Genomic DNA, 21333 nt, shown 5'->3' with positions numbered 1-21333 from the left:
CTCTCTCCTAGGTGACATCACACAGAAGGGCTATGAGAAGAAGAGAGCCAAGCTGCTGGCCTCCTACATCTCCCATTTGCCAAGTAAGACCAGTTCTTCTTCTGCTCTTGGAATTTTTTCATGTTGCATTAAAGCCTTCCTTCTTCTTTTTCTCCATTTGTGTTTTTTTTTTTTTCCGCCTCCCCTGTCAGCAATGTTATTGTTGTTCAGGCTGAAGAGCAAAACGAGGCTAGATTGCATAAGAAGATTCCTCAAATTTACATTTGAGCTGATTATTCTTTCACATGTGAAAAGAACAACAGACGGAAAAAATAGATTCTTTATGTCGTATTGTACTTTTTTTCTTTTTTCATTTCTTTGAGAAGAAACTTGACTGACTTCTCAGTGTGAGTGTTGATTGTCTTTGTCCAAGTTAGCAACATAATTTCTGGCTTTCTGTGGCACTCTAGTGGCCAAAATGAGAATCGCACATAAGGTAACCAGTGATGCACAAATATCTTTAATAACTGCATCACCACAGGTAAGCCACGGACGAACAAACCCAAAGTTTCTGTCAGACTTTCTGCTGTATTTAGTGCGTACCCAGCAAATGTGAAGCATTCTGAAACTGGTTTCAGTTTACAGCTGTGGGGAAGTACTAAAGCTTCTCTGTGTTACTATGTGACAGACAAACTGATTTGTCTGTCAGTTTCCTCAAGCAAGGGTGTGGTGTTTCCTTCGGAAAGTATTGCACCATGCTAGCAGCGGCATGAAAAAAACATCGTTCTCGATGTGTCACTTTAAGCTATTTAAAAAAGAAAAAAAGAAAAAAAAGAGAGCACCACTACACTTCCCTTTCCTCTAGTTTAACCTTTGTTTTGACTTGTGCTGCCAAAACATTTATGTGATTACACGCAAAGATTGTATATTAATCTAGATTTCATTTGGAAAAAACTTTTTTTTTTTAATACTTGAATGAAAGTCCCATTGTTTTCAGTGATTTTTGCTTTCGTTTGACTTTTGCTGGCAGCTTGCTTTGAATGTCAGAGCATACACCAGAAAGCTTTGAATCTCCAGGGGTGACCGTGTGCTCCTTCACTCGTCCTGTTATCCCTCAAAACCATCATCTCCTCAGGGACTCAGTTACCCAGTTCCCTCTGGGAGGAAAAGACAGTTGACTAAAAATATAAATGTAACCCAGTTTCATGTACTCTGTTAGCAGTATAACTTGCATCAGTCAAGTACATGTCCTTATTTCACTGTTCACAGGCTCTGTATGAGGCTAAATTTGGAGAGCTTCAGAGAAGGTCATATAATATTTATGCCTACACGTTGCTGTAATAGCATTATGTAAAGCAACGTGTGCTCTGTTTGTCTGAATTTCCTGGATCTCATGTTAGATTGTTTGTTTTGCTTTTATTAATGGTCCCCTAAATATAGACTTTTATTGACTTTTCACATGCTGGGCTCTGTTCTGTAGATGTGGATCTGCCTCTACCAGATGTGCAGCTTTCCCCGAGCCGCAGTGCCGACCCTAGCCCCAGTCCTGAGGCCCCGGGCCCCTCCACCTCTTCAGCCTCCAGACACCATCGTTCACACCGCAGCGGAGGCGCCAGGGACGAGCGCTACAGATCAGGTATGCAGCACAAAATTCACTACAAAAGCACACAGGTACAGTTGGGGTCAAAAGTTTACATCACGGAGTTTACCTTTAAATAGTTTCTTTGATTTGGAATGAAGGTACAACAAGAGTGGAATGAATGCAAACAATTCAAGTCATTGTTTTAACTTTAATTGTTAAAACAATTATAGAATTTCATTTATTTGGGAGCTATATCCTCACAAACTTTCAACAGGGTTTAACGTTGGCGCGCTAATGGCATAACCTGGTGCTCCAGCAATTTCCACTTCATGGCAGGCGCGAGCCTCGGCGGTTCCTGGGTTGTTCCTAAACATCCTTATCATCTGAGGGTGACAGAAATTTCTCCAAGAGACCTTATCAAGCTCTGTAAATCTATAATTCTCCTTGGATATCTTCACTGAGTTAGTTGGATTTTTCCATTGTCCAGAGAATTGATCATGATCACTAACCTGAAGTTCACAGGTTTTGTCCTTGTTGTTTTTCTCACTCTGGTTATTCTCTATTCTATATTTATGTAGACATCCATACAGAAGCTGTCCAGGCAGCACTGGCCAAACATAAAGAGGAGAAAATGGCTCTTCCCATGCCAACCAAGAGGCGCTCAGCCTTTGTCCAGTCTCCCATAGATACCTGCACACCTCCAGGTAAGCTTGGTTCCACCCACTCTGAGATCAGATGGTTGCTGGTGATTGTAGCTCCTAAAAAATACCCTCACCAAAACTTTAAAAGTTATTGAATTATAATTTCTTTCACGTTTTCTCTTAGACACATCTTCTGCATCAGAGGATGAAGGCTCACTGCGCAGAAAGGCAGCACTCAGTGCAGCACTAGCTCAGACCCTGCAGAGCCCCGACTACTGGATCAACCGCTCCGTCCAAAGCTCTTCCACATCCTCATCTGCTTCCTCCACCCTCTCCCATGGAGAGCCCAAGAGTCAGCCCCAGCCCCAGCCTCAGCCTGCTGCTTCCTTGTTAGCTGACGTGCTAGCCCACACACGCATTGGTAAACTGTCCTGATGGAGAACTCCCAGCGTTGATCCATAAATCTCAGTGATAGTGTCACTGCCATTGATGATGCTATTTTTCTCCGCCCTAATAGAAAACAGTGTCCCCCCAGATGTGACGTCCTCTGCTTCTCAAGACAGAGGGTCCAGGGTGGATCTTCCCCCAGCAGTCAGGGGCATGAGCCGTGGACAGAGCCGCTCCAGCATGCTGGATACTGCTGACGGTACACTCACTTAAGCCAGAATGTCTGTTAACGTCTGGCTGTGGTACAAATATGTATAAAGTTTTATGTGGGGAGAAAAACCTCTAAAGTATTCTTCATTTTCTGAAATATTTGGAATCTGGGTGACTGTCTTTTGGTTCCTTCCTCATTTCAAGCAGTTCAGTCATTTTGGTATTCTAATCATGACATCGGACGATGTTTTACTGTTTTGCATTGACTGTGTGGTTCAAAGCATTGCAGTGAGAAAAGTGATTGAATGTGTTCCAATCAACATACAATCTACCCATGTTCATCCTCGATCACCTTCAACATCATCCTCATGTCACTGTGTGGTGAATGCTGCTAACGACCGATATTTTGTGTTCTTTCTTTTGGGTCCATTAATCCTGTCCCTGTCTTGACTTTGATTTAAAAAAGGAAAAAGAAAAGGTAATATACATCGAACCTGGGGAAGGGGAGGGATGCCGAAGAGGCCCCAAGTAGCTTGCTTTCCATCCTGATATCTACCTCTCTTTACGTTTGTCTCATGCTGTAGGTGTAGAAGTAGAAATCTTCCTTTATAGTGTTTTCCTGAAAGAATTGTCCACTCTGTGTCTCCTTGTGTGCAAATTTCCCTTTCAAATTTTTCCTGCTGCTGATTCTGTTCCTGACTGTGCTAGTGCGTAGGTTACCGCCTGTGTGAGCGAGAGAGCGTGTGTTAAAGTAGAGATTCATGTTTGAATAAACTTGCATGTGTGGGTGCCTGCGTGTCATTGTTTGTTTGCATATGTTGGTGACGGCGGCTGCTCTCGGTGTTTGTCCAGGCGTGCCTGTCAGCAGCAGGGTGTCCACTAAGATCCAGCAGCTGTTGAACACACTCAAACGACCCAAAAGACCGCCGCTCAGCGAATTCTTCCTCGATGACTCTGAGGAAATCGTAGAAGGTGTGGCACATAACACGATATGTCATGCTCGATTTTCACCGTTGTGTGTACTGCAGCACAGAAATCCTCTTGGTTGTTTTGAAAAGGGTTTTCACTTCTTTAGGAAGTCACCCAGAGTGTTGTGACACCACAGTGTTACAGCGTTACAGTACTCACAGTTTCTTGCTTGCCAATTCTCATGCCTAGTTCCCCAACCGGACCCCAACACCCCGAAGCCTGAGGGACGTCAAATCATCCCAGTGAAGGGGGAGCCCCTTGGGGTGGTCAGTAACTGGCCTCCTGCCCTGCAGGCTGCCCTTGCCCGCTGGGGGGCCACTCAGGCCAAGAGCCCTGCCCTCACTGCCCTGGACATCACTGGCAAACCACTCTACACACTCACATATGGTGAGCGACACGTTGCCTCGTAGGAATATTAAAGTCGATTTTGAGGCACAAATATGGGTGTCTGTATTGTTGTGTCCACTCTATAAATGTCAGGTATATTTTTTGCATATGAGCTGGATCAAAGGAAGAAATATTTGTTGGCCCGAGTAGAACAACTCCCACATTACATTGCCTCCAGTGTGGACTCATAGTGGGTTGGGAAGTTAAGCGATCATGGAACAGTTATGCAACAATAATACACAGCAATTTAACAGCAAGAAATCTGGCCTGTGGAAAACAAGATGACATTTTTCTTCTCTTTTTTTTTATTTTTTTTATTTAACCTGTATAGGTAAGCTGTGGAGTCGCAGTCTGAAGCTGGCCTATACCCTTCTGAATAAACTGGGCACAAAGACTGAGCCAGTCCTTCAACCTGGAGATCGAGTAAGAGTTTGTCAGTCATTTCTTCCTAAGTAAATTGTAAAGTAGCACGACGAGGAAAATCATTTCCTCTGCTTCTTAGGTGGCGTTGGTGTATCCAAACAGTGATCCTGGCATGTTCTGGGTGGCCTTTTATGGCTGTCTGTTAGCTGAAGTCATCCCTGTGCCTATTGAGGTGCCACTGTCCCGACAGGTAAATATACCTGTTTTCATAGCAGTTCTTCTGTGGGATTTCTGAAAAATGCTCCACATGTTTAGGACCAAATGCATGGTTCATGATAATGAGAGCCTCACCACTATGTTATTATTATTATTATTATTTCTTTTAGTTGTCACAGTTTTGTCCGCTTACCTGTCCTTGTGTGTTGAAGTTTCCTGACCTAAGCCTCTTTTCATAGGATGCAGGGAGCCAGCAGATTGGCTTCCTGTTGGGCAGCTGTGGTGTGAGTTTGGCGTTGACCAGTGAGGTGTGTCTCAAAGGGCTGCCCAAGACACAAAATGGAGAGATCATCCAGTTCAAAGGTCAGCAAGACTAAACTGCCTCTGCTAATGCTGCTGGCTCATCAGGAATCATCTCTGGATGCTTTCATTTTATTGCAATATTAGTGTAATTAGTGCAGCTTTTTTCCTAATGACAGCTGTAATAGTTTTTGTGTGCTCCATGTTCTTTGTGTCCGCGTGTTGCAGGTTGGCCAAGGATGAAATGGGTAGTGACCGACACTAAGTACCTGACCAAACCATCCAAAGACTGGCAGCCTCACATTCCCACTGCCAACACAGACACTGCCTACATAGAGGTAGGCAGTTCAATGCATTTCTAATTTCTGCATTCTAATTTAGATTCAGTTTATCTTTAGTAAACTGTTATATATTCAATTATGTATCTTCTGTAACTCGCACACTATTATTCGACTCTGATATTAATTTTGACATGTTGTTGACATCTGTGTGTTTGTCTGTGTGTTTGTTTCTCGCTGAAGTACAAAGCGAGTAAGGAGGGAACAGTGATGGGAGTCGCTGTGTCCAAGATCGCCATGCTGACTCACTGTCAAGCTTTGACACAAGCCTGTAACTACTGTGAAGGTCAGAGACTATAAAACACTGCATGTAACTTTGTGGACTTGAAGCTGGTGAACGCACTCATTTGCTCATGTGTTTTCTATCTTAGGGGAGACACTGGTCAATGTGTTGGACTGTAAGAAAGATATGGGCTTGTGGCATGGCGTCTTAACGGTGAGACTGGATGTTTCTGCTGCTGACTAGATGCCCTTTATTTGGTGTGTGTGGTACAGTATGTTATTGACACTGTTGGTTTTTATATATTTTTTCCTTCCCTGCAGAGTGTCATGAACAGAATTCACACCATTACTGTGCCATATGCTGTCATGAAGGCCTGTCCCATGTCCTGGGTGCAAAGGGTTCACATTCACAAAGGTTGAGCCAAATGTTCTTACTTTTATACTCCATATTCTTATAATTTTACTATTGTTTGCTTAGTTAATAAGCAAACAATATTAATAAAACAGAGTATTTTACAGACTGCTAGGATAATAATAATGTTAGAAAACATTTGTTTTTTTAATAAGAAAACAGTAGAGAAATGATGCTTAAGGGCTTTTTCTTACCCTCTCATAGCACGTGTGGCCTTGGTGAAGTGCCGTGACCTCCATTGGGCCATGATGGCCCATAAAGAACAGAAAGACATCAACTTGTCTTCAATACGCATGCTTATAGTAGCTGATGGAGCCAACCCATGTGAGTAACTCATGTAATAAACAGTCACTATACATGGGCATTTTAAAATGTTGTGCTGTGGGTTTAAGCTGCTTTTACCTACTTTTGTTAATGTTTTCACCCTTTGTTTACCTTCAGGGTCTGTGTCCTCGTGTGATGCTTTCCTGAATGTGTTCCAGTCTCATGGTCTGAAGCCTGAGGTCATCTGTCCGTGTGCCACCTCTCCCGAGGCCCTGACTGTGGCCATCCGCAGGTACAACGTGAACCACACGAACAAAGAGATAAACAGAGAGACATGTGCTTTTCACACATACAGGGATAAATTTGTTCATCTCTGTGAGAACAAAATTTACACAGTTAAATTTAACTGAGACGTCCTTTATTGAAAATGCATGAAATCTGTAAATATTCATAGGGATGCAGCAATTACTCGCAAATAGTATGGGTCATGAAAATGGAAAAATACACTTTTCAGAATAAAAAGTTAAAAGCATGTACATTTTTTTTACCTTGTACAGGCCAGGTGCGCGAGGTGCTCCGCTGCCAGCCAGGGCCATCCTGTCCATGGGCGGGCTGAGCCACGGAGTGATCCGGGTGAACACAGAAGACAAGAACTCTGCTCTGACTGTCCAGGATGTGGGTCACATTATGCCTGGAGGTTAGCCACAACTGTTAGGTGTAATTGGCAGTGCAGAAGTGCAGCAGCTGTCACATCTTTACTGTACATTCTGACTGTATGGCCTTTTTTTTAGAATACAGAAGCTCAAGTCTACATAATTCTAATGTTTTGACCTGTTTTTGTTCGTTTCAGCTCTGATGTGCATTGTGAAGCCAGAGGGATCTCCTCAGCTGTGCAAGACGGACGAGATAGGAGAGATCGTGATCAACTCACGTGCTGGAGGCACCATGTACTACGGCCTACCGGGTGTCACCAAAAACACATTTGAGGTCTGTCACAGGTTTAATGTTGTCACACAAATTACAGCTTTGTACCAACATTTACTTTTAAAATGGTAAATGTTGATGGCATAAAAAGGTACAACATGCTGTGGCTTTTGAATTAGTGGAATGAGACGTGATTTGAAGTTTACATCAGTCTCCGTACGTCCCCTCTCTGCTATAATGAGCTCCGTCCCTTCTTGTTTGACCTTGTGTATTTAAAATATGGACTCATGGAAAAGGAGTAGTAGTTTTAAATTACCCACTAGATGGAGCCACAGACGTCACTGAATAATTGCTTTATTTCTATTTCCTCATTTACTAATAAAATGCTTTATAGACTTCATGGAGTTTAAATATTGTCCCATTATTTTTATTAATAGAACCCACTAAGTGTTTCTTTTTGGCTTATACTATGTTGTACTACTACAACTGCAGTATTTGGGGTATGCAGTATATTTACCCTTGAAATGCAATCTGTGCTGTGTTTATGACACTAGTCTCTCTCATCTGTGCTAATTTCTAGGTGATTCCAGTAAATCAAGCCGGAGCGCCCGTTGGAGAAATTCCCTTCACTCGAACTGGCCTGCTTGGATTCGTGGGACCGGTAGGTCGCTCATGCACAATTACAGTAGTTCCAGTACTCTGCAATTTGGATGTCTGTGCTGAGTTAAATATGTCTGCTCCACAGGGGAGTCTGGTATTTGTTGTGGGAAAGATTGAGGGGCTCCTGATGGTGAGCGGGCGACGGCACAATGCAGACGACCTGGTGGCCACGGCGCTAGCAGTGGAGCCTGTCAAAACAGTTTACAGGGGGAGGTGAGACACTGACAGGCCGCTGTGAACCACAGTGAGGTTTCACTGTGCTCCCAGCGTGTGTGTTCATGCATTACATTACTTCATAATGCACACTGAGTAAGAATGTTCTAGCGACGCACACATGTGAGCAGGGATAATTTAGTGATATTTAATTGGTAATTAGTAAAAATCCCTTCAGCATCCTGCAGCTTCTGCTGGTTTCTTTGTCTAGCTGTGTGTTTGCACTCACTCCTCTGTTGGCATCTGTGCAGGATCGCAGTGTTTTCTGTGACGGTGTTTTATGATGAGAGGATAGTGATTGTGGCAGAGCAGAGGCCCGATGCCAGTGAAGAAGACAGCTTCCAGTGGATGAGTCGAGTGCTGCAGGTGAATCACACATCTGCTCATATCATCTTGATTAATATTATGTTATTCTGTATTAACGTGTACTTGATGCATGTTCCATCTTTAGGCCATTGACAGCATCCACCAGGTTGGCCTGTACTGTCTCGCGCTCGTCCCAGCCAACACCCTCCCAAAGACGCCTCTGGGAGGCATCCACATCTGTGAAACCAAGCAGAACTTTTTGGAGGGAAACCTTCACCCCTGTAATATCCTCATGTGCCCACACACCTGTGTTACAAACCTGCCCAAGCCCCGGCAGAAACAGCCAGGTGGGTTGTCTTAGACATTATGGAATCATGCTTGTATACAATATAAAGCTGCAGCATGAAGAGGGAGCTAGAAATAATGAGGATGTGCCATCAGCTGGCAGTTGAAAGTTTGTCGTTGTGTAACCGACTCTTGGTTGTTTCTGATCTTCTCAGTGGACGTTGGTCCAGCTTCTATGCTGGTTGGCAACTTGGTGGCAGGGAAACGGATCGCCCAGGCTATAGGGAGAGAGCTGGGCGTGGTGGAGGACCAGGATCTCATTCGAAAGGTACTGCCACACAGACCAAACTCCACTGATTTCATATATATGAGGTCTAGTAGTGGATTTAGCACAGTGCAGCACAGTTTTTCACCAGTTTAGTTTGTAGGAATTTGAATTGCCTTAATATCTAAAGGAGTCAGTGTCTATGATGTGTACAACACCTGCACAGTGAGACCATTAATAAAAGATTTGCACGCTATAGCAAAACTGCAATGGTTGCTTTATAGAGGGCAGAAGATTAATGAGCAAGTGTTTTGTTCAGATTGCTGTATTGACATTATTATAAGCTTGAACTTGTTTGGATTTTGGATAAAAAAAAATGCTTAATTCATGCAGTAACTGGAAAACATTTTAATGTCATACAAACCTGTTCAAATTAAGCTGGTAAAGTAAACTGATGTGTAAACATGCCATGAATGCAGGTTTAATGAGATGAGCCTGCGTCTGTCAGGCAGTATGACTGCTCATGCCTTATCCTAAATCTCTGTTGTTGTTCTGCCTTTACTTTGCTTGGGTTGGGCTTTAGCTCTGTATGTGGCCCACCATGATGGTAAGGCTCTAGTCTGGCCTCCCCTCCCCCCTGCATCCCCCCCACCCGCCTCTTTGCTCATGCTGCTTCTGTCAGTCAGCTGTGATAACCTGACGGCCACCAGGTACAGCTTAGCCCGGTGAGATGACCGTGCAGGCTAGCTTCCTTGTCCAGCAGAGGTCCACACATTAAAACTAATATACAGCAGCACATTACAAATGAGGTCACATCCTACATTCATCCGGGCCTTATTTAATAGTCCCACGTCGCCATCTTATTTTAAGCCTGGAGTTGGCCAGCAGCCTGCTGCAGCTTTGCCAGACCAAAAAGTCAGCAATGAATTAAAAGACATTGATCTCCTCTGAGTGAGAAGAAGTTTCTTATCTTTTACAAAATGTGCAAGTGCAAGGCTTAAGCAATTATGATCTGTCACTTAGCATATATAACTGCAGAAGATGTTCTAATAATATACTGTGATGCACTATACGTATATCCTGCGCATTAGTACGAATTAGAATATTAATTAGAAGTATTTTGACGTGCACCTCTGCTTCCTGTGTTCACTGTGACGCTCCCACGTGCAGCATGGCTTTATGAGTTGCCAGGGCAGCTGGTCTGCATGATGTGACTCCTCACTCATTGTTGACCAGAGCACGACGCACAAACGATTACTTTTCCAGTGTCTGACGGTGCGATACTGCTGAATATCTCTGTACGTCTAGCTGGTGTTATCTTTACTTGTTTTTTTAATGTTTGCTTCCTAGTGGTCACCTGGCTTCTGTCTTGTAAAGGGATTCTTTACTTTCAGGTCCTGTCCTTGTGTGTCTGGTGCACTGCTTCCTCGGCTTTTTGACACCACAGATTGAGATGCTAATGACATTAATATATTAATAGTTCTATTAATACTCATTTATGTAACTGCGTAAATCTTGTGAAGTGCCTTTATTTAAGAAACAGCATTCTGAGGGACTAGCAGAAACTTTTTGTTTTTAATCAAAGTTGTCATGACCCCTTTCTTTTAAAGGCCCACAGATTGTGAGCTTGTGGCTCCAGTTTGCCTCCTTCCTGGTGCAGATGGTCCCAGCATGACCTTTCACAACTTAAAAAACCCAAATACTCTGGACACCTCTGTGCTGCTGTTGCGTCACACTGTGTCCTTGACGTACTTTAAAGTGTTTTCTGTTTAAAATGAACAAATCTGTCACAGAGAGGACTGATTATATATTTATTTGTTATTTTGAAGACAGGCTTTAAAATATTTTTCTCTTTAATCACTTTCAAATAAGTTATTATTTGCCAACAGTGCCGCTTTGTGTAATTATATCTGTGCATTAAAACATTGTTTGTGTGTTTAATCATCCATCTGTGATGCGTATGTAATGAGCGATTCCTTTCTTTGCCTTTTCAGCACCAGTTCTTGTCTGAAGCTCTGCAGTGGAGAGCCCAAATGGACCCTGACCATGTTTTATACGTGCTGCTCAATGCTAAGGTAGGCTAAACATGAGCATACAGTAAACATAAGAAACGTGCGCATACGTGCCGTGCACCATTACCTTTCTTTTACCTCGGAAATGGTGCCACTCTGTAAATGGTGATCCATTTTGTTGTATGAGATCATCTGTACCAGCACTGTTTTTGCTCTAGGGGGTAGCAGTGTGCACAGCAACTTGTGCTCAGCTACACAAGAGAGCAGAGAAAATCACAGCTACCCTGATGGAGAGAGGAGGTCTCAACACAGGAGACAACGTGGTGCTGCTTTATCCCCCGGGTATGCACGCCGTTATTATACGTTTCACCTCTTCCTAGTTTTTCATATCAAATAATTTGTAAAAGTGCTGTTGTTTAATGTAGTATTTTAACGGCGTCGTAGTTCAACCAGGTTCCCGTCTCCTCCCCCTGCAGGTATCGACCTCATAGCCGCCTTCTATGGCTGTCTCTACGCGGGGGTCATCCCTGTGACTGTGAGGCCGCCCCACCCACAGAATCTGGCTGCTACTCTCCCCACTGTCCGCATGATCATTGACGTGAGTGCACTTCACCACAGCTTTTTTTTTTTTACTCGAGTATTTCCACAGTATAATGGAGTAACGTATGTGGAATTATTTGAGTACACTGAGTAGTAATTAAACTGTTTTTGTACTTATTCTACGCTCATTTTTCATTTTCAGTTTAATTTTTTTTCACTTAATTTTGTAATGATTTATCCAAAACTAGTAGTTCACAATGAGAACACAGTTCCGTGAGTCTTCTCTAATGCAAATACATCATTTTGCTTTGTTTTTGTTTTTAAGTGATCCACAATCACAGCTAGGGTTCCTTATTCCCAATTTCCCTGAAAATCGAGCTGTTTGAATAGACCGACAAACAGCAACGGAGACAAAAGCACAGTTATGACATTGCACTGTCCATACTGGATCACTTTCATGTACTGAAATATGCATCGCTGACCTGAAAACAAATATGAAGCTTTTTTAGCCGCCACTTTAATAAACTATCACATCAACGGAAGTGCCCTTCACTAATGAAATGAATACTTCTGTTGGCCACTATAACTGATTTCCCTGAAGCAAAGCAAATGAAATTGGGCTTTACTTTGGAGATCAATGAAATATCAATAACTGAATGCTTCACATTAATCTGTGGCTCTAAACGACCGCGTCTGTGCTCTGTGTTGTGTGCCACAGGTGAGCAAAGCAGCCTGCATCCTCACCACTCAGCCTCTCATGAGGATCCTCAGGTCCAGGGAGGCGGCTGCCAGCGTCAATGTCAAAACGTGGCCCACGATCATTGATACAGGTGACTGAATTAGGAAAGCCTTTAGAGTAACGTGCAGCAGCTGGGTGTCGCTGCGTTTGTGCACGTCTTTAGATGCTAGCAGGTTTAGCTTGAAATAGACACTGTTTGTGCTTTGACTAACTTCAGACATGTACAGTACGTTTCAGTTATTTTAAGCTCTCATTTCTGAAGATAAGAGTGTTGCAGTGAGTTAAAAGTAAAAGTATGGATTTTTAATATGTGCATTGAAAGGATAAAATTACACGTGAAATGATATCACCTTCCCTTTCAACCAGACTATTATCAGACTGTAGCATTAAGAGCAAGATGTATTAGCAAGAAGTATTTGATTTATTTTGTCCAACAAAGACATAACATAAATTCACTTCGCTCGCTTTACAGATGATCTTCCAAGAAAGCGGCCTCCACACATCTACAAACCTCCTACAGCTGAGATGCTAGCCTATCTGGACTTCAGTGTGTCCACCACAGGCATGCTGACTGGAGTCAAGGTAGATTACTCCCACAAATCCTGTACATACTCCAAAAATAATAATAACAAACAAACAGAAATGACTGTGATTTCATTTATTTTTTTAATATGAATTTCTTTAGCCAGAAAATGTTTAATTTTCTGCTTCTGTGTCTTCTCTTGGATGTTTGACCTTCACCCAGCTGGTCTAGTTCAGTGTATTGACAACAGAATTACGACACAGAGATTAAATATTTTCATATTTACACAGACATGGCCAAAAATGTTTGGTAGTTGCACAAATTGTCTATTTAACATACTTTGTTTGTTTTTATGATATAGTGAAGGACATTTGTGCAGTTAAAATGACATTCAAATTTTTTTATTGGTTAATAAATCAAATGTATGCTTACAGTCAGTATTTACAGTGTGCTGACATTTTGGGATGCTGACTGTCCGTCTCCTAAGCTGATTCACTCCTGCCTCATTGGTATTCAGGTTGTTTGTGGGCTTCTGCTTATTCACGCACTTGTTTTAGGGCTGACCATAGATTCTTGATCGCATTAACATCTGGGGAATTTCCTGGCCGTGGCTCTGAAATGTTAATTTGATGATCTCAGAGCCACTAAGTTATCACTTTTGCCTTGAGACGTGGTGCTGGAGACATCCATCATGCTGGAAAATGCACAAAGCATTAAAGTGCTCCTTTGGTGGAGGAAGAAGTTATTCTTTGAGGAAGCTTTTAGTGTGGTCAGGCAGAAGCCCACAAACTGCAGTCAGCTTTGAGCATTGCTAAAGCGGGAATTAGCCCAGAAGCTGATGTCCAACTTGCCACAGAGAACAGCAGAACTTATTAGAAGAAGGACCTCTAAGAGCAGCTGAAAGAAGAATACACATTTTTAACTCTAACATGCTACCTGTTCTAATGGTCATCAAACTACGTCTTTATTGATACATATTGAGGTATTAAAATCATACTAATGAGGTGAAGTTTAATGGAGTGAGTCTGGTGGATTTCTTAAAAGTTTCTCTGCTTCTTCAGATGTCTCACGCTGCGGTCAGCACTCTGTGCCGCTCCATTAAACTGCAGTGTGAGCTCTACTCCTCACGCCAAGTAGCCATCTGCCTGGACCCATACTGTGGCCTGGGCTTCGTCCTGTGGTGCCTCTCCAGGTAATTCCAACACAAACATAAAGACAGAATGCCATTATTCTTGTAACACACAGCTTTGCTGTTGCTGACAGTTTTCTCTCGTTTCCAGTGTTTACTCAGGTCACCAGTCCATCCTTATCCCTCCCCTGGAGCTGGAGAGCTCGCTGCCCGTGTGGCTGAGCACGCTCAGTCAGTACAAGATCAGAGACACCTTTTGCTCGTATTCTGTCATGGAGCTCTGCACCAAAGGCCTGGGCACCCAGACGGAGATGCTGAAGGTCACAAACACACTCACATGATCTCCCAGATGTGGTTCCTCCTCTCAGATTACCGTGCTGTCATTTCTGTTGTTACTCTGACAAACACAGTGATAAATTACTTTATGACAGAAAATATTACTGCTGTGAAGCAGAGTAATAAACATCTGTCTCAGGCTTAAAAAATGATTCACCTTATTCATTCAGACAGATCACCTGCCAGCGAGCTAGCATGCTAATTAAGTAGATTGTATGTTTACAGCGTTATGGGCCTTACATGTATCATATCTGCTTTAAAACCACTATCTGTCTCTGTCTGTGCTCATCTTCATTTTATCCTTTATCTGTCCTCATTCGGTTTTCCTTCTGCTTTGGATGAAAATGTTCAGTAATGCAGAGTCCATGTTTGCGTCAAGCTACCGTGTACACCTGTTAAAAGTGAGTGACCTTTAGCCGCTCGTGTCTGCAGGCGCGCGGTCTCAACCTGTCGTGCGTGCGGAGCTGTGTGGTGATAGCAGAGGAGCGTCCTCGCCTCGCTCTCACGCAGTCCTTCTCCAAGCTCTTCAAAGACCTCGGCCTTTCACCTCGCGCCGTCAGCACCGCCTTTGGCTCGAGGGTCAACCTAGCCATCTGCCTTCAGGTTGGTTTCGCAAATATGCAGTCTTATGAGGACATTTTGACCCAAATCAGGCTTTTTTTTTTTGGTTCTGCTCAACAAAAATAACAAACCATGTCATCTGAGCTGCACAAGGAGATGTACTGAATGTTAATAACTTATGATAATAACTTATTCATGTTCTGTAAGCTAAAAAACTTTGTTTTTAATGTATTACCCCCCCCCGTGTCACTAGGGCACTGCTGGACCAGACCCCTCCACTGTCTATGTTGACATGAAGTCCCTGCGTCACGACAGGTAAGGCTGAAGACTCTCATAAAGCAGCACAAAGGCAACCACATTAGTCACGTGGTGCAGCTGGTGGACAACAACAGAAAGACTGACAGGCTTGTCTTTTCTGTGTCCCTCAGGGTGAGGCTAGTGGAAAGAGGAGCGCCACAGAGTCTTCCACTCATGGAGTCGGGCACTGTAAGTATTGATCACTGACTGGTAAAACTCACTTATGTGCTGCTTACTGTGGCCACAGAACCAGAGCACTAAAAGAGTTGGTTAAAGGAGTCTTAAAGTGAAATTCTCCTCTCATTTCCTCCTCGAAGATCCTACCAGGAGTGAGAGTCATCATAGTCAACCCAGAGACCAGAGGCCCACTGGGAGACTCGCATCTTGGTGAGGTGAGTGCGCAAACATGTGCCACAAACCGTCCGATTTCACCGGCACGGAGTAAAAGAGGGCGACAGTGAAAAGATTTATTTTATGTTGATTTTTAGTCAAATTTCTCTCTTCTTGTCAAAATTTAGCAGCCAAAGTAATTCAGAAAGTCTTTTTTTTGTGCAGATTTGGGTGAACAGCCCACACAATGCCAGTGGCTACTACACCATTTATGGGGAGGAGAGCCTGCAGGCAGACCACTTCAACACCAGGCTCAGCTTTGGGGAGCCCCAAACTCTGTGGGCCAGGACCAGTTACTTGGGTTTCATCAAGAGAACAGAGCTGCTGGATGCAAGTGGAGGTGAGAGGACATTTGATAAAAGATGTTTGGTGACATTGTAATAATGTAATAATGACTTGGAGGAGCAATTGGTGTTGAACCCTTTAAAATGTAAATGCTTGGTTGTACTGAAAGCTCTCATCACAAATGCATCACAACATTGGACCCTAATCTACAGGTTGCACAGTTGTGGCCAGATCTTTAAAACAAGACACTTTATATTGTAGGAACTGTAAATAATCAAATAGTTTTATGTCCCCGCCGCAGATCGCCATGATGCCTTGTTTGTGGTGGGATCCCTGGATGAAACGCTGGAGTTGAGGGGGCTGCGTTATCACCCCATCGACATCGAGACGTCCGTGTCCCGCGCCCACCGCAGCATCGCAGAGAGGTAAGGAGCAGCAGATGTGCACTTAACGTGGCGTTGTTGATCCTCGTAGCGAACAGTAGCAGAAACCTGAACTTTCCCCACTTCTCGCTTCGCAGTGCCGTGTTTACATGGACCAACCTGCTGGTGGTGGTGGCGGAGCTTAGCGGCTCGGAGCAGGAGGCCTTGGACCTGGTGCCACTCGTCACCAACGTGGTCCTGGAGGAGCACCACCTCATCGTCGGAGTGGTGGTCATCGTGGACCCGGGGGTGATCCCCATCAACTCCCGGGGAGAGAAGCAGAGGATGCATCTACGAGACTCCTTCCTGGCTGACCAACTGGACCCCATCTACGTGGCCTACAACATGTGAACACCCTTCACCAACTGATGCAGAAACCTGAGCCAGGCTCCGAGAACAGACAACGAGGGAGAAGGACTTTGGGGACGTGTACAGTAGCAGCCCCGAAGTTAAAACCTCAGACACACTCATTGGAAATGCCAAACGGCGTGGGAACGCGAGAAACAACTCGAGTACTGTAACGACAACATGCTTCCCTCTCAGAAACTGTTCTGTCTTTACTTCCACCTGCTCGATTGCTGCAGTCCAGGTTCACTGAGATTTCTACTGTGGGGCCTGACACTTTCTCTGCTCCTGAAAGGTAGACGCACGTGTCGACTGGGAGAAATCCCATCATCCTTTTTTTTTTCTGCACCCACCTCTCCCTCGTCAATCAAACTCATGTTTTTAGGATATTTTAATTACTCCCAGAAACAGAAGAATGGAATCCTCCCCTCATTTTTCTATCCTTTTGCTTTCCTCCTGAACCATGCATGCTCATGTGTCAGATTTTTCTGTTTTTTTTTTAAAACCCGTCTAATCTTGAAGGTGCACTGGAACTTCTCCCCTTGCACTTTACGTCCTCGCACCTCGATTTCCTGTCTCCTGCCTCCCCCACCCCTCATGCCTGCTGCTGTCAAAAAGAGCAAATCCACATCAGTATTAAAAGCGCCACAAGCAAGCACAGCCCACAGCGGGCAGTCCTGACACAATTGCCCACCAGGTGCACAGTGGCGTCCACTTTCCATCACACGCGATGTTTGCTGGCAGACTTAGTGTCGATAATGACGAAACAAAAAAATATCTTAAAAAAATGCTTGAATTACTTGTTGGTGTGGGAAAAGAAAGACTTCATGAACCCGAGTAGTTAAGATGAAACAGATTCTTCATCTTCGGTGTGAGTAGGAGTCGGTGGGGTAGATAGCTCGTATGATTGTGATAGTACTAATCTATTTTTAAAAAGCGCCAATTTCCAGAACAACTTTCGAAACTATAGTCTGTGTTTAGGTGTGCATGCCAGCTGGGAGTGCAGGTGACGTCTACATGCGGGCTCGAAACAAAACGAAAACAAGCTTCGCGAGCCAAGGATTCTCACAGCAGTTATTTCGCTGCCTATGCTGAATGTTCAGGCTTTTGTCACAGTTTTTGTGCCTCTCATGTAAAAGCATTCACAGCCTCCCGGCGCTCAACAAGAGTTGCTCTTAAAGAGGAAATAAGTACCCGGTGTTAATGAGGGAGACCAAGAATGTTCTGAAGTTATTCCCAGACAACCTTCTGTTTCTCTTCTCCTTTTAACCCATGTTTGCAGTTAACTCTCTTTACTCTTTATCTGTCAGCTAAAATGTTGTAAAGAAATAAATACGCGTGACTATAAATGACAGCACTGTTTGTGTTGTACAAATGTAGCTATAGCCAGTATAGATGAGCGTTTGGTTCATCTAAAGGTTTTGTTTTTTTAAGGAAATATCTTGAGAACATTGGTGTCTCTGTGTGAATGTGTAGTTTTTCTCACCGGGTATTTATTTTCTTTACAAAAATCTCACAAAGTACCATCAACAAACTTTTGTGACTTCACCCATGAGAAGAACTAACCGGAAGTGATTTGAAATTTGTCCGATCGCACCTTCAATGTGGTCTCCTTGTGCACCCCAGAACAGCTAATGCACCTCTCACTGGCTCGTTAGACTGAACACATTTCAGACTGGATTTAGTTTTGCTGAAGAGGAAAACACCTCAGGGATACAAATCTGGTAGGAATGGAGTCGGCACAGCAAGTGCAACAGGGAGGCTTTACAGTAGAATTTGCTGTTGTGATGTGCAGCTTTTGGGCCTGGATCCTGTGGACTCATGAGCTGAAAACTATTGTTTGTTCTTTGGGTTGTAGATGACAACCAGCTTGCTCAGTCTGACAGTTTTGCAGGGACATTTTTGTAACCTTAGGAAAGTAGGAGAGATAGCAAAGGCCAATTTAATCCAGGCTCCTGCAGCTGAGCTCCAGCATCGCCCGATATGCACGGGGAACTTCCAGGGAGAGATTCAAATTAGAAAGTTGAGGGAAGTTTTTAAGGTTTTCTTTTCGTGGGTGAAGTCGCCAAATTTCTTCATAAAGTCAAATGTTTAGCTCTAATGTGGCTTTAATGTGATGTTAATACATCGGAGGCTTAATCTGGAGTTTGGCACTCTAGGCTCTGAAAACAATAGCAGACCAAAAAAAACGCTAAACAAAATTTAAGGTCCAACTTCTCTGTGTTCAAGGGCCGTTTTGTTCGGCTTCGCCTGGCTTGGTCTGAGGTTCTGAAGTGAGCTGCTAGCTTTCAGTCTGTGTGTAGTTTTCCACCTTATATCAAAGAACGTGTTTCATTTAGTGTCACAGCTGATTAGATAAATGTAGAAAATCTGAAGGCAAGTCGGTGCCTTTTACCATGGTGACATTTACGATAATGGACCATTGAATTTAAAAAAAAAAAAAAAAAAAAAAAGCAAAACAAAGAAATCAAGAATGAGGAGCTTTGCCTTATTAAACCTGTGGAACTTCTGTACTTTTATTGCTTATTTAAAGAACTGTTTCACCGGATCTAAGCGAGAAATCGGAAACCAGTTTGTAGCTCAAAACTCACACATACATTTAAAAAAAAAAAAAAGAAGGTTTTTTTTAAAGAGGAAGGCTGGTGTTTTATGTTCGTGCTCATACCTTTCTGATTTTAACATAACCGTCTTCACTCAGACCCATTAATTCTGAATGTGGGCAACACTAAAAAAAAAAAGAAAATGAACTGGGAACAATCCGCAACAAACCTGTGATTCAAAAGATTTTTTAAAAATTGCAGAACCCTCCTTTAAAAAGTGAAGTAATAAAGATGTCTGTATACTGTATTTTAGAGGTCAAATACTGTATTACTGGTGTTAATGTGTACATGAAAATGAATCTGTAGATAAAAAAAAAACAAAACAAAAAAACTTGACTTGATCTTTCATACTTGACAGCATTTTCTGCATTGTTATTATTTTAAGGTTACCACATCGCAAGCAACAAAAAAGGTTTCAGTGGGCAGGAACAAACGTGCACTTTCCCAATATCATTTTATGTGTGTGTGAGTGTGTGTGTGTGTGCGCGCGTGTGTGTTCAGCAGTGATATTTGGCTTTTATGATGCAACAAGTTTTGTCTTTTGTAAGAATTTTCCCAAAATGCTAAACCTGTTTTTTTTGTTTTTTTTATTTCTTCTTTTTTTATGTCGCCTCCACTGTATTTTTACTCTTTCCATCCAAAATTGGAATTTTAATATATTTTCTAGGGATTTCATCAATATTTTCCTGATGCAATCTTTATCTGCAAGCAGCTGGTTTGATGTAGGAGCGGCTTTGTCGCGCGTCGATTAAACCACTTTTCAATCGGTGACCGACACCGACGGCGTGTGTGCGTGCCAGTGAAATTGGAGTCACGCGTCTTCTGAGGTTTCTGAGGCTGCTGTGTGATTATTGCTTTGTCACTACTGTTTCACTCTGACAAGTTTTAATAAAGTTTTATAATTTCATGTTGGCCTTCAAGCCTTTTCAATAGACATTGGTGCTATTCAATAAGGGAAAGTTGACAGTTTTGTTCTCCAGTGTCATTACAAGAAGATGCCCTTTTGTGTGAAACCAAGTCATTCTTTTTCCATGCCAACATGTCTTCAGTCACTCCATACTTGCATCATCATCGGTTCGGGATCTGATGGACAATGCGCTCTGAATATATAGAGTTTTCATATTGTGTTGTGACGAATGGCGAACATTTCAAACCTCCAAAGTTATCCTAAGCACAAAATGTAAATGTACCTGCGAGGTAATGAAATTAGGATCTTTTACTTGTACACGCAAACGCAAAACCCCACAAACTCAAGGGCCCACAATGTATACCTCAGCAACTGTCTGTTCACTATGCATCGTCGAGCTGCAGCAAAGACATTCTCAACTGGTTAATGGTGCGATAACTTCTAACAACAACAACAACAACATGTCTTACTTGACAAAAACACTGTCACTCTGTCATTGGATGTGTTTCATGTCAAATAATAAAAAAATTGCTTTGTCAGACTTGTCTTGTACTTCTTCTTTTCTCATCTATCTGCAACCAGCTGCTGTTACAAGAAAGAAAATGGCATCTTCCCTCCAGCAGGTGTCAGTGTTTCTGCTCTGTGTGTGTGTGTGTGTGTTGGGGGTGTTAAGATGCCACACTTCAGTTTTGCTTAGCGTTTCTTACAAATATTCACATCTAATAAAATAAGATATTTCTTTACTTGAACCAACAGATAGTTAATAGTTGATTGATGATCAACTAATTGCAACAAAGGTCCCGTCAAACCACTTTATATTCTACGGTAAAGTCCCGACAATATATAAGGAAAATTCCAATAATTGCACGACTTCCTACTGGCAAGCATTTGGCGACAGTGGGAAGGAAAAACTCCCTTTTAACAGGAAGAAACCTCTGGTTGGCTCAGGGAAGGGCAGCTTTCTGCTACGCCCGTTTGAGAGTGAGGGGCAGGGGGAGCGATAAAACCACACTGTGGAAGAGAGCCAGAGACTGATAATAAGTCATGATTAAATGCAGAGTGGAAACACAAAGAAAGCGAAAAAGAAACAATGCATCATGGGAAGACCCCAGCAGTCTAGACCTGTTGCAGTGTAACAAAGTAGTATCAGAAAGGAAGAAGCTGTGTATTTAGTTACTTTTTTATTCATTTATTTTTTATATATATATTAATGCAAGAATAATTAGATTTCTGAAACAGAATAATTTAGTTTTATTTGACACTGGAAATGTGTTTCTTAAAAGAAAAGCTTTCTTAAAAACACCATCTAGATCAGGCTAATCAG

General features: G+C 42.8%; 1 protein-coding gene across 3 annotated transcripts in view; it reads left to right on the top strand.

The window, feature by feature from the left end:
• dip2ba (disco-interacting protein 2 homolog Ba) overlaps positions 1-20548 on the top strand; it is a 43302-nt gene extending 22754 nt beyond the window's left edge. For 2 of the 3 annotated variants that reach the window (XM_040047626.1, XM_040047628.1), the window contains 38 exons: positions 12-83; positions 1460-1615; positions 2140-2265; positions 2387-2623; positions 2720-2848; positions 3266-3277; positions 3652-3771; positions 3958-4155; positions 4487-4578; positions 4658-4768; positions 4974-5097; positions 5263-5372; positions 5556-5658; positions 5744-5808; positions 5916-6009; positions 6211-6330; positions 6448-6562; positions 6828-6967; positions 7121-7257; positions 7775-7855; positions 7940-8067; positions 8319-8433; positions 8519-8720; positions 8874-8986; positions 10918-10998; positions 11154-11277; positions 11412-11533; positions 12194-12305; positions 12687-12796; positions 13799-13929; positions 14018-14186; positions 14635-14805; positions 15017-15078; positions 15192-15249; positions 15378-15452; positions 15616-15790; positions 16037-16160; positions 16256-20548. In XM_040047626.1, the coding sequence (XP_039903560.1) occupies positions 12-83; positions 1460-1615; positions 2140-2265; positions 2387-2623; positions 2720-2848; positions 3266-3277; positions 3652-3771; positions 3958-4155; positions 4487-4578; positions 4658-4768; positions 4974-5097; positions 5263-5372; positions 5556-5658; positions 5744-5808; positions 5916-6009; positions 6211-6330; positions 6448-6562; positions 6828-6967; positions 7121-7257; positions 7775-7855; positions 7940-8067; positions 8319-8433; positions 8519-8720; positions 8874-8986; positions 10918-10998; positions 11154-11277; positions 11412-11533; positions 12194-12305; positions 12687-12796; positions 13799-13929; positions 14018-14186; positions 14635-14805; positions 15017-15078; positions 15192-15249; positions 15378-15452; positions 15616-15790; positions 16037-16160; positions 16256-16508 (4667 nt within the window). In that variant the 3' untranslated portion in view covers positions 16509-20548. The remainder of the gene's footprint in view (positions 1-11; positions 84-1459; positions 1616-2139; positions 2266-2386; positions 2624-2719; positions 2849-3265; positions 3278-3651; positions 3772-3957; positions 4156-4486; positions 4579-4657; positions 4769-4973; positions 5098-5262; positions 5373-5555; positions 5659-5743; positions 5809-5915; positions 6010-6210; positions 6331-6447; positions 6563-6827; positions 6968-7120; positions 7258-7774; positions 7856-7939; positions 8068-8318; positions 8434-8518; positions 8721-8873; positions 8987-10917; positions 10999-11153; positions 11278-11411; positions 11534-12193; positions 12306-12686; positions 12797-13798; positions 13930-14017; positions 14187-14634; positions 14806-15016; positions 15079-15191; positions 15250-15377; positions 15453-15615; positions 15791-16036; positions 16161-16255) is intronic. The other variant, XM_040047627.1, reaches the window with a different exon arrangement.
• Positions 20549-21333: the final 785 nt, after the last annotated feature.

The sequence above is a fragment of the Simochromis diagramma genome, unplaced genomic scaffold, assembly GCF_900408965.1.
Source record: "Simochromis diagramma unplaced genomic scaffold, fSimDia1.1 OVJJ01000387.1, whole genome shotgun sequence".
NCBI classification, from domain to species: domain Eukaryota; kingdom Metazoa; phylum Chordata; class Actinopteri; order Cichliformes; family Cichlidae; genus Simochromis; species Simochromis diagramma.
The sequence above is the reverse complement of the archived record's forward strand: the minus strand, read 5'-3'. Positions and strand labels throughout refer to the sequence as shown.